The 12,787-nt window shown below is 43.4% G+C and overlaps 2 protein-coding genes across 2 annotated transcripts; both read right to left on the bottom strand.

Annotated features, from left to right (window-relative positions):
• Nucleotides 1-1,233: 1,233 nt before the first annotated feature.
• Nucleotides 1,234-4,771, bottom strand: LOC136477059 (monodehydroascorbate reductase 4, cytosolic-like). Its single transcript, XM_066475070.1, has 9 exons — nt 4,525-4,771; nt 4,320-4,391; nt 3,613-3,664; nt 3,440-3,520; nt 2,810-2,928; nt 2,476-2,695; nt 2,251-2,369; nt 2,048-2,173; nt 1,234-1,880 (listed from the first exon to the last, which is right to left on the bottom strand). Exons 1-9 carry the CDS (start codon nt 4,570-4,572, stop codon nt 1,416-1,418), a joined length of 1,302 nt encoding a protein of 433 aa, XP_066331167.1. The 5' UTR covers nt 4,573-4,771; the 3' UTR covers nt 1,234-1,415.
• Nucleotides 4,772-6,135: 1,364 nt separating this feature from the next.
• On the bottom strand, nt 6,136-11,553 carry LOC136477057 (peptidyl-prolyl cis-trans isomerase CYP71-like). The gene is made up of 14 exons (XM_066475069.1): nt 11,246-11,553; nt 11,068-11,153; nt 10,685-10,773; nt 10,303-10,542; nt 10,092-10,213; nt 9,591-9,666; nt 9,094-9,201; nt 8,828-9,004; nt 8,247-8,464; nt 7,964-8,096; nt 7,634-7,857; nt 6,977-7,130; nt 6,781-6,883; nt 6,136-6,540 (listed from the first exon to the last, which is right to left on the bottom strand). The coding sequence occupies exons 1-13, from the start codon at nt 11,476-11,478 to the stop codon at nt 6,800-6,802; spliced, it is 1,944 nt and encodes a 647-aa protein (XP_066331166.1). The 5' UTR covers nt 11,479-11,553; the 3' UTR covers nt 6,136-6,540; nt 6,781-6,799.
• Nucleotides 11,554-12,787: the final 1,234 nt, after the last annotated feature.

Below are 12,787 nucleotides of genomic sequence, written 5' to 3'. Positions count from 1 at the left end.
ACATTTAGTACTCCATGCATGTACCGTAAGTTTGATATGATGGGGAATCTTCTTTTTGCATAGTGCTAAAGTTTGGATTTTTTTGGTAACTAAACACACCCTTACACCGTTGAACATCATTCTCGAGACAGCTCCATGGCCCTGAGTTGCAACTTGATAATTCCTATTGCTGTCTTAAGGGCATGTTTGGCTGCCGGCTATTACACGCTACCACACGCAGTCGTGGCGGCCCCTAAAGCGCGGCGTTAAAAATAGACGCCACAGATGTGGCATGGTTTTAAATTGAAAAAGTAATGGTTGTTGCACCCGATGACCTGAAGATAACCAAATAGCAGCTTTTCATTCACGGCACGCCGCAGGTTAGGCATGGCCACGCACGGGGAACCAAACTGCTGTTGGTTCACTTCATGTGAAGACAATGACTGCAGTCTGCCGATCCTAAAAGCTGAGTGAGAAAGATTGAAGAAAAGTAGTCACATTAAGTCTGGTTTAGTTTCTCCTCTAAAATTTACTTCCTATCACATTGAATATTTAGACACATACATGGAGTATTAAATATAGATTAAAAAAATAACTAATTGCACAAATTGCTACTAATTTGCGAGACGAATCTTTTAAACCTAATTGGTCCATGATTTGACAATGTGATGCTACAGTAAACATGTACTGATGATGAATTAATTAGGCTTTTGAACACTCTCATGGGACACCCTGACTGAGTTAGATGTGTGACAAACAATCAGTTGATCTTGTCCGGACAGAGATGTGCCTTCGATTTAGGGATATGCTTGGCAGGAAACTCTCTCCCCTGCCAGCTGCTTTTTCAGCGTGGCCATGATTCCTCCTGTCGTCTGAATATCCAGCAACCCGTGACTATGGACATGTTTGATTGGCTGTTCGGCTGGTTGCTGGCGGGCTGGCTTTCAGACATAACAGTATTTTTCTCTCACAACAATCAGTTTTAGCAGAAAACTTTGGACTAAAATTTAGAATTGTCGTATAGAGATATGAGTGTTTGAATAATAATAATAAAACAAATTACATAAATTCAAGAGTGAGAGGCAAACACAGCCTATATCCTCCGAAAAATAATCCAGGTCGGATTCATTATGTAATTTGAATAAACTTCAGTCAACCTAAATGGTTTCTTGCCCGGATTGAGTTGAACCGAACGAGCCCGAATGAAATAGTACGTCCCATCGCGATCCATTAGACTACTATGAACAGAGACGCTACAGATCACATACGTACATTATTATTAATAGGATCGTCATCCCAAGGTGGTCACATCACAAGGGACCAACAACTATTCTGAAAACAGTACAGTATAACGAAGCAAAAGCTCAAAAAGTAGAATTGCCAAGAAATCAGCTAAAATTGACACCACTCTTCTTTTTTTAAACCTGTCCAAGAGCTCAGATTTTGGCAGCGAACTCGATCCCCTCCTCCTTGAGCACCTGGACGTCGGCCACCGGCGGCTGCGCCCTGGCGACCCTGGCGATTGCCTGGTTCTCCTCCGCCGACCCGCCCTCGAGGAACACGCCGACGACCTTGCCGTCCTTCACCCAGTAGCTGCCGAACTTGGGCTTGGCCGAGGCCGGGTCGTTGTCGCCGAACAGCACGTCGTCGCCGACGTTGTCGCCGTAGAACTGCCACGCCACGTCGAACGACCGGGAGTAGAAGTAGGGCAGGTAGTCGTACTCAGCCACCGACTCGCCGGACTCCTTCGCCTTGATCGCCCTCACGGCCTGCTCGGCCGACTTCCGGGCGTGGTCCACGTGCTCCACCCTCCTCTGCTCATTGTAGAGCTTCAGAGGGAAGGTGGCCACGTCGCCGATGGCGTATACTCCGGCAACACTTGTTTCGAAGAATGCATCGGTCTGACAAAACAAAAATGTTAGCACAATATCAGGCAGGCCACATACTAAGACGCTCATCGAGATGTGGACTTCTTTTAAAAAAAAGAAAGAAAGAAAGAGATTTGGACAATTCTGCAATAGTATGGCTAATGTTGAATTGAATAAAGAAAAGCAAGAATTGAACTGACCTTGAGTCCACCTTTCTCCTCATCAAGTTGGCCTTTGAAGAGACCCGTCAATGGCCTGCCGCCGACGCCAACAATAACAATATCAGCGTCGAGAACACTTCCATTCTTCAACTTCACTTTGGTGACCTGGCATTCATTAAGGTGAATGTTAACATTCAGAGCACACATCGCGAAACTGAATCTGGAGAGTGTTCAGTGCTCACATCTCCGTTGGCATCAGCGTCGAAACCAACAGCAACCGTGCCCTTCACAATCTTGATTCCTTTGTTAGTGTAGTAGCCCTCATAGAAATGAGCAATACCAGCAGTGAAGAGACGGGGCACTACAAGAGATCGAGTTCAAGATGTAAAGAAAAAGTCAGTTATTGTTTCAGATTAATTCCAGAGAATGGAACATGTGTGATAAGCTTTCAGGTTAACGGGACTTACTGCACCAGGGTTCAGGGTACACCATAGTCACATCAAAGTTGTTGACTTTCAAGGCTGCGCTAAGCTCAAGCCCTATGTAACCACCTCCAACAATCACAGCCTTTCCATCCTTCTTTGCTTGCATAGCTGCAACCAACTTGTCGGCATCTGCAATATCCCTTAGATACAAAATGTTGTTGGATTCTGCTCCTTGAACACCAAAATCAGTGAGCTTTATGACCTGAACACAAAGGCAGAATACATCATGAGTAACCCAGGTAACAAGTTCCCATTGGAAATTTGAGTAAAAGTCAATCTCCTATGCTTTAGGAGGACAATTGCAGTGAGAACTAACCGAGGAGCCAGTAGCAATGAGCAAGGTGTCATATGTAAAGGTTTCCCCAGATGCACTGGTCAGAGTCTTTGAGGCAAGGTCAGCCTTCACAATCTCAGTGCTCAGGATCAGTTCAATGCCTGAAAACAAACATAATCAGCTCATGATCAGAACTGTGAAAACGTAATGCCTTTTACAGATGTTTGTTCAAGCTGTCAGATAGACTACTCCAGAGGCCAGAGGCTAGACTTGGAGACGGAGTGTTATGTTGGCTGCTAAGTTAAGTAATGTGGCATGCTATATTTAGGACCCCCAAACACAAAATAAATAAAGAACACTTGATCCTGGAGATGAACATTTCCCCAGTTAAGCAGGCACAATTCAACATGCATTTTAAATCTGTCATAGTTGCAGCTGAGTGCAAAACTCATTATTTTTATCAGAATAGTCATAGTTAGTACTATCCCGATGATGGAACTACAAGTGCAGGGATATTGATCAATTTGAGTGTAAAAGAAAAAAATATATCAAAATACCTGTGCAAATATGAAATATTCAATAACTAGTACTATTCCAATAACAGACTACAAGTGCAGGGATATTGATCAATTGAGGAACATCATTAGTGGAGGAGTAAAGGAGATTGATTACCTTTCTCAGAGTACCATTCAGGAAGTAACCTCTCTCCACCGTTGCCAACACACGTGTGGAAGCCTGGCAGTCTTGCGGCGTCTGTTGACAGAACATGGAAGCCTCGGGTATCAGTACGAAATCATGCGTGCGAAGTATCATCGGACAGCAGCGATGGGGGAAGTTTGACTTACTCTGAGGGAAGAGGTATCCCTTGCTGAGTGCAGGGCGCTCATAAGGGGCCACCTGAAAGATGAAGGATCAAGTTAAGCCAGAGGCATCGCCACAAAATAATCAGCTGCAGAACAGTTATAGCGATTAAAAGTAGCAGCATTTCGGTAAAGGATAGGGTATCCGATTCGATATTCTTGTCTATCTGCTTGTTGAGATGGTCTGAACCTGAAATATCGCTGGTTTGCCAGAGACAACGATCCCCAAAAACAAATGATCCTGAGGATTGGCATATGATACTCCTATTTCAGAGTCCAATTCGGTCTGTTAGGGAAACGAACGAAATTGGGAAAAAAATCCTTGCCTGGTGGCCATTATTTGGGGAAAAAACGGGGGAAGCTTCCCCAATTTAATCACCAAATTTCAGGCGGGAGAGTGAAGAATCAGTGCACGGAAATTCAGGGTCTTAACTAGTTCGATCCATTGGGGAAACAAAAAAAAAGATCGGGGGTAACTAGGTAGGGTAGATGGGTAAATGAAACAGCGAGCCAATTGAATTTAATTTGGAACGGGTGGAGTGCTGGAGGCACAAGTAACGTGAGAGCCCAAATGGAAGCGCACGGCACGGACGAGGATTGTGATTGATTACTACGCGTACTATACAAGAAACAAAGAAAAGCAATGGGGAACTTGAATTGAATCATGGAGGAATGAGGACGCGCATACGTACCGGTTCCTTGGAGATGATGGCGAGCTCGCCCTGGTTGACGCCCTGCTTGGCGAACTCCCTCGCCGCGTACCCCTGCGCGCAGGCACCCTCGATGTCAGCTCAGGCGGCCGGTGATCGGCGGCGACGCACGAATCGAATTGAAAGCGCGCATGGAGAGGGAGAGGGGGAGAGGGCAGAGGGTGCACGCGTGGACGCGTGGACGTACCGCCGCGACGCCGCCGCCGAGGATGACGTACTTGAAGTGCCTGGCCATCCCCCACGATCAGGCAGGCAGCGAGGAGAAACGAAACGAAACGAGACGATCGCGAACCAAGGAGGCCGACCGACGGAAACGGTCCTCGCGGTGCAGACGGAGGAGACGATCGACGGGTGGAAGCGGAAATGGAATGGAATGGAACGGAACGGAAGGACGAGGCGGAGACCGCGTTCGTTGCCTCACTTTTTATACACGCTGCCTGCCTCCCCCGTGCTTCGCGGAAAAAGAAAGAAGGGCCGCAGCCAGCGGGGGCCTTCCCTTTCCTTCCCGATTGGCCGCTTATTCCCGACTCCCCGCTGGCGTTTCGCACTAATGCAGGCGCCACCGCCACGTGGCCCGGTGCCCGGACGAACGACGTCGCGTTGCGTGTGCCTCCGCGGCAGCAACGCACCAGCAGACACCCTACCTAACACCTCCATGATCCCGTCCCGGCGGCTTTCTCTTTGACCGCGTCAGCATCTTTGACTCCCAGACCTCTCACACTTGGCTTGGCTGATTGCATACCTCACTGATGACGTCGGGATGCCACGAAAGTGACTGACTGAGTGGTGCCGATGCAACGATACTATTTTTATGACCGAGTAACTGCGTATATTCGATGATAAAATAATCATAATCACTCAGCAGCCGCTGTTGTCTACGTACTCCTAAGTAGCTTTGTCTACGTACTCTGCACCTTACGTGGTTTGCGGAACTGTATCTACGTAGTACAATAGAACATTCCCGAATCATCTTTGTTTGGATTGATTGCCGATACAGACAGGCCAAGTGGGAACACCAGCGATGCCCTCTCCCTTCTCCATAGTCCAGGTTCGCGGCATGATACACGGCGCACACGGCTGGACATTAGTGTAAACAAAGCCAGTCGACACCCTGCAGACGGCGACGACCAACCAAAGATTCCTCCCCGGCTTATCAGCTAGGGTGCATTTAGTTCGCGAAATAAAATTTTTTTGGATGTCACATCAGATGTTTTGGGATATCGAAAAAGGTTTTCCGATACTAATAAAAAAAACTAATTACATAGCTCACCTGGAAACTACGAGACGAATTTATTAAGCCTAATTAATTCATTATTAGCGCATGTTAGTTACTGTAGCACTTATGGCTAATCATGGACTAATTAGTCTTAAAACATTCGTCTCGCGATTTCCAACCAACTGTGCAATTAGTTTTTTTTCATCTATATTTAATACTTCATGCATGTGCCGCAAAATTCGATGAGATAGTTGGGGGTTTTTAGAACTAAACCAGGCCTTACATTTGCTGATGACGTACAAGTTGGGGGCAGATCAGGTCAGCCCCAAGACTAGTCAATGTCTACGATGTTGGCCCGGTGGGGCCCCACGGCTGCCAACAGGCACCGCCCATAGAATTTTTTCCCAAAAATAGTCCACTAGTCGGCAACTCACTGATGGGTAGACGCCACCAATGGTCCAATCAGAATAGAAACGCAAAGAACCTGAAATAGTTCATTGGGCTGACTAACTTACCTTCTATAATCTAGCTTTTACAAGTCAGCTTCCACAATCTATCTATGAGGTATCCAAACATGACCCAGGAGTGTAAATTTGTATACGACAACGATGCATACTTTCCAGCGACTCAAAATGAATATATGATTATACATTGGACAACTGGGCACATCTTCCTCGCACCATTCTCAAAAATTAAACAGATAGCGTGTGTTTACTCTCTTTTTTTTCATTTCAACATGCAAGATTAACCCAACGTTACAAAACTACAACCATCTACCCCACGATTCTGGAATCAAAAGCTAAACCTAAAATTCCTCAGGTACCATCGATCCTGAAAATTGCAAGGTTCCAATACGGCGTCAACAGCAGCGGAAGGTGTGCTCAATTCATCACCACAGCAGATAGCTGATCTCTAAGACTCCAGCACATTGTCTTCCACAGGTTAGCAATATGTCCAACCAAGGAGCGCAGGTACAATGTCCGAACCCTGCGCAAGGCACAAGACATTAGACAATGACAACAGCCTATAAAATACAATTAATAGCACATGATTACAGTAGTTCACAAGGGGAAGAAATGCAAAAGAAACGCCAATTCAACTGAAGCATCTACCACAGAATGTATCAGGGCCAATATACGGTTGACGTGATATATCAGAAATGTAAGCTCAACACAACCAAATTTCCAGTTTTATTAAAGGAATACAAGGAAAATAGAAGAAACTGACCAACTGATCAGGTAGGAGCTTATGTCTTGGGAACTGTAACATTCAAGATCTTTACATCTTGATATGGTTTGTCATTCTTGTCAGTCTTGACCTTCTCAATTTGCTTCAAGCACAAAACATAAAATTAGGAGGAATAAACAAAGGAAATGCAGGGGCAAAAGTCTGCCACTAAAATGAAGTTGCAAACGCTGAATACCTGGACAACATCCATCCCTTTCACAACTCTACCAAACACTGTGTGTTTGTTATCTAGCCATGGAGTTGCCACAGTGGTGATAAAGAATTGAGAACCATTGGTATTAGGTCCCGCATTGGCCATGGAAAGTGTAAAAGGCCTATCATGCCTCAAGCTGCACAAAAAGCACTAGCAACGTCACCAAACTAGGGATGTCATAAGTAACCATATTAAAAAAAATAGCGCATAGTGCTATCATGGAAAAACAAGGGTTTGGTACTTCCCTTTCTTGAGGGCAAAGCCAGTGGGTCATTTTTATTTTTTTTACTATTATTATCATTACAAACATACCAGAACCAGAGTAATAATATCACTAAGGACAGTTGCATTAAGTTCTCTGAACATATATCCCACTAATATATTTTCAACCGTATATAGGTCTGCCACATCAAAATGGCACGAACAGAACAGGGTTAAGTATATTTGCATGATATTGCACTATCTCCTTTTCCAAAAACAAAATACCAGATTAAACTTGTCAAAATTGTATCTTGGAAACAGTCAAAGCAAAAATGGATTCATGTGTTCTAGTTAAAGGCGGAAAGAAAAAAGAAATTTTATGATTAAAGAACTTATAGAACTACTATTTGTAACTCATATGGGAAAAAATAAACATACCTCTTGTGAAATTCATCTTCAAATTCAGTGCCCCAGATTGATTGCCCACCAGTGCCATCCCCCAAAGGATCTCCAGTCTGAATCATGAATCCTTTAATCACACGGTGAAATATAAGATTGTCATAATAACCGTTCCGGCAATGGGTAGTGAAGTTTTCCACAGTTTTTGGACACTCTTCTGGATATAGTCTCAAGTGAATGTCACCCATAGAAGTGTGTAGCACCTGAAATACGACAACGGATTTGTTAAGAAATTTCAGCCCCTCACAAGTTACAACACCAGAAAAAAAACAACTCAGTTATCAAAGTTACATTCAAAGAGCAACATACCAAATTATCAGGCAATGATGTTGTAGCAGTTTTGCCTAGGTCTGATACAGACAAAAGCTCTTCTGGAGGTGGTTTTTCATTGAAAACATCTCTACCCTTAGTTGCATCTTCAGGCTCTTCCGGTTCCCTACGACTGGTAAAACAAAAGAATAACCGTGTTACATAAGAAACAGGGTATATGATAACTTTTTGAACAGAATTCACCATGCAAAATCATAAACCAGCATGCAAAATCATAAACCAGCCAATGAAGGAACTCTCCAGATATGATTGAATGGCATACCTAAAGAGATATATCCGATGCTTCTTGAAAGCACAACAAAGCAGTGTTGGATCTGATAAGGGTTCCTTGCTATCATTGACATTGGCAGCTACTGAAGGTATTTTTCTAACCTTCTTGTTGCCATTGTCTCCTTGGTATAGTGCAATTCTCAGAAACCTCTCATTGTTCTCTACCTTCCCCAGGATGCGCGAAACCTTATTTGTGTGCAAATTTACAATCTGCACACGTATGACAAAGCTAATAAGTTTTACAGAAAAGTTTTAATAGCAATATGACCCATATACACAATCAGGCAATCGGCAAAAAGCAGGGAATGGCCTAACATCCATTTACACAATCAACAAATCAAGAGGAGAAACATGAAAGAGCCCCATAGTGACACACAAGGAACTAAGACAGCATGAGTCATTTTGTATTTGTTTGGACTAATGGACTATGGACTTCCAGACTAACTACTAAGCCCTCAGTGCAATAATCTTCTAGTAAAACCATAAAATTTGAGCACCAATCGACCCAAAAAGATGTAAAGATCTTACAGCATTATGGGAAATTATGGGAAAAAGAAAGAAAGTGCAGCATACCTTTACACCCAAAAGGGTAGCGTAAATAAGAAAATTGCAGCTCTCATCAAAGACAGCATTAGGTTGTGGAACATTTTCTGTTTTCTCTATTTCCTTCTCCACAGCCATTCGTCGTCCAAAATCAAAAGCCTCAAGGTGATACAATGGAACATCACTTCTTTGAAGATCTTGTGCCACCTAGAAATGACAATATTCATCAACTAAAAATAAGAATGCAATATGATAACCTGTGCTCTCCAAATATTTGCCAGGGGAAAGTTTCTTACCTCTAGGGACTCGTCATATACACGTCTTAATTTCCCAGTTTTGAACCAAAATACCCGTATCCTGCGATCAGGGGATGTGACAGCAAATTGAGTGCCATCATTGCTTACCTGAATAGCACCCGATCATTTAGTGGAGTCATTCAATGCATAATATGAAGGATAATACTGGCCATAGCCTATAATTTTGAAGTGTCAGATTGACAACACATTAGGCATGGTTTATTGTGTCCAATTATTTACTTTAATGTCATTTCTCAGGTAATCATATACATATTTCAGAATGAAGAACCCAAATCCACAAATTCAGATAGCGTTATCTAACTGCTGTGCCAATAAAAAAGAAAAGGAAAAAGCATGTTGCATAGCAGTACAATGTCAAGTATAACCTTATGGTTCTGCAAAGCATTCAAGCCCATTCCCATTCAGTAGTATGCCTACTTAATCTATTACTAATAAAGAAACAAGATATGGAAATCAATCTAGGACTAAGAAAGTACCTCAATTGCAGACACACTTGTCTTGCATTTCGCAATTTCAAATAGATTTGTATCTGATTTCAGGCGAAACCTCACCCTGCACCAAAACAAGCAGCAATGTTGATTGAGTTGATGAATTAGTCAAGCGGAATAATTGTGGATGCCACAAAGGGACATCACAGGAATATGCAGACAGAGTGATATGATTGAATAAAAATCTAACCCAGAAACAACTAGGTAGGTTATTATCAAGCAAGGAATTCATAAGAAACAGGACTAAAACTGAGATATTAACTATGCTATTCCTTGAACAGTTGCATGTCACTAATAAATATAATAACACCCAATCAGATTTCAATGAGATGAACGTATACTGGTATGTTGTTCCAGTTATGAAGTTTTGAGTAGAAGTAGTGAACAATGCAGCATTTTTCAGCACTCAGCACCATTGGAGAGTGTTTTCATGAAATTAAATGTAAGCTACATAAGACAAGAAATAGCTGGAAACGAGCAATAACATACTCATTTTCTGGAAACTTGAGGGTAGATGGAGACCAGTATTCCAACAGTCCCTTGGCATCAGCAGATATAACAACATCATGAATGTGGTTATATTTCATAACTTGGACAGGGCCACCATGAATCTGCAATTAAAGAAGCAGCTCATGGAGTAAGCATCCTATTGCAATTAACAGAAACTATACAAACAAAATCAAAAGGAACAGAAGAATACCTCTTTGGACATGATTGGGTCATTTGAACCAGAATGGGTGTCAAATATGTGAACAAAAGGTGTATTCCGGTCACTAACGGCAAGTTTTGGTTTAACATCTCCTTCTCGATGAACCCACTCAATAGCCCCAGGAACAAATGAGAGACGCATCATGAACATCATGTCATAGTTTACAACATCATATATCTTCACAGACCGATCGTTGGATATTGTGCAGCAAAGCAATCCATCAACACTCACCTGCATTACTGAATCATGCTATAATTTGCAGTCATTCATACTACCGATAACACTCTACGAATAACACAGGTAGGAGCAATGGCAAGAGCATGCAAGCCAAAGAATATTCTATGCATCATAAGGTAAGTATGTGTGCACTCACAGCTAGACCTTCGATGGGACTGAGATGAGACCGAAAATGTTTAGCAAATTCAATCCCAACAGGTTTCTTCTTCCAAAACTTCAGGTGCCCTGAAACAGAAGAAAATAAAGCCAATTAAGCTCCCATCTCTGAGACTGCATCAAATAGTGTTCCCTTTAATAAGCTCAATAAAATGAATTCCTGCATAGATCTAAGCTCTCAAGTAGTGTTGTTCACCAAGACTAAGTCATGATACTCCACAGACTCTAAGCCCTAAATTTGAATTCAGCAATCACAGAATAGAATATTTTGCTATTTGCGATTTGCACATATTTTCCAGAAAAAATCAACAGAACTAATTAGACATGATACTCAGATACTGAGATGGGTATCAGAGAGATCACCATCTGCACTCCCAGTGATGAAGAAGTCAGCAGGAGAAACAGCGACGTGCGTGACGACATCCCGATGCATATAGCTCTTCTCATACCTGCGAAACAAAACACCTTAGTTAACCAGCTCTCATCGACGGGCGCCACCAAATCCTGACCCCAAATGGCGAGGAGGGTGGAGAGGGCGTACATGGCGGCGGAGGGGAGGGCGTCGAGGAACGCCTGCTCGAACTGGAGCGGGCGCTTCTGCCGCGGCTTCGCCGGCGCAGGGCCCGGCCCGATCATCTCATCCTCCTCCTGCCCCACAGTAGGGGTAGCCGCCGCGCCATTGAGGTGCTCCCGCTTGCTCTCGAGCGCACCACCGTCGTCCACAGCAGTGCTCGTTATGGTGGACTGCTCTGTCGTCTCGCTGGCCGACGCCATCGCGGGCTCGTGCTCGAGAGCTCTGCTAGGGTTCTGGGGATTTGGGGGACGGGACAGGGGACGACTGCGCGAGCTTCACGAGTGATTCGTCATGGTAGGAGAAGTTGCGGGGCTTTTTGGCAAAAAAAAAAAAAAAAAAAAAAAAAAAAAAGCTGCGTGCGGCCGCCCACGAAGAATTTTTATTTATTTTTAACACTTTTTTAAACTAATTTTAAATCTGACACTATTTTTTTCTAAAACTAACACTTTTGTCCGCGTCTATTTCCCTGGCGCGGCGAAATGCCTGTGCCATATCATGCATGGTGGTGCGGCGAGATAGATGACGTGGCAGGGTTTGCCGCGCCACCGATCTTGGCGCGGTAGTGACGCACCCTGATCGGTGGCACGACAGAGCTAGGTAAATATCGTCCGCGAGCCGCCCTCCCTCTATCTGCCTTAACGCGGTGGACGACTTCCACGCCGCGCCCTTCCGCAACTCCCAAGTGTTGTCGACGTCCGGCCCTCCGTTGTCGTTTCCCTCCCTCTCTTCCCTTTCATTCCCTGGCCGCCTCCCTCCCTTCTCGGTCTCGTTCAAGATAATGATACACTTTTTATTTTCGTTTAAATGGTGGATTGAAATATTATGAATGAGAGTTAAGGTTAGGAGGAAAATTATTTTTGAGAACTATGGGCTATGGTTTGGAGGAAGATATCAGTTTGATTTTTGTCAATGTTAAGGTTAATTATTTAGTTAGAAGTATGTTTACCATATATATTTTTGTTGCTATAAGTGTTGGTTATATTATTTGAGTTGCAATGCAAATGATTATATTTTACATTAATTTACGTTTTTTTGATTTATGTTTAATTTGAACCGTTTTATTAGATGGAAAACATGTTTTGGGAATAGTTGTGACGAAAACGGAGTCGTCCTAGAGAATTGTACCCTGACGAGTCTAGCAAAGATGACCCCATCCCTCCTGACCTTCATGTCCCTAACTATGACTGTGATCGTTCGGCCGACGTGTTTTAATCGAGACATCTGGACACGGTGGCTTGTTGATTCTACATATGCAGTCATTTTAATGTAAGTAATTGTTTCCGTATATTTTTTTCTTCATTTGTATTACTAGGTTACTAATATTTTGTTGGAATTTTATTGTGTAGGCCCATGAGAGGTGTTTTTTCTTTCAGTGGATCGACGGTGCAAATAAGTTTGACCCTAGTTATCTCCTTTTCAACGATTGGTTGAGAGGGTGACATCCACGAGAGCACTTTGAGCGGTGGGTTTCACCTCTCCCTAACCCCCCTCCAATGACGATAAAGAAGA

Source organism: Miscanthus floridulus, chromosome 8 (genome assembly GCF_019320115.1).
Source record: "Miscanthus floridulus cultivar M001 chromosome 8, ASM1932011v1, whole genome shotgun sequence".
Taxonomy (NCBI): Eukaryota; Viridiplantae; Streptophyta; class Magnoliopsida; order Poales; family Poaceae; genus Miscanthus; species Miscanthus floridulus.
This window is presented reverse-complemented; position numbering and strand designations above follow the sequence as displayed.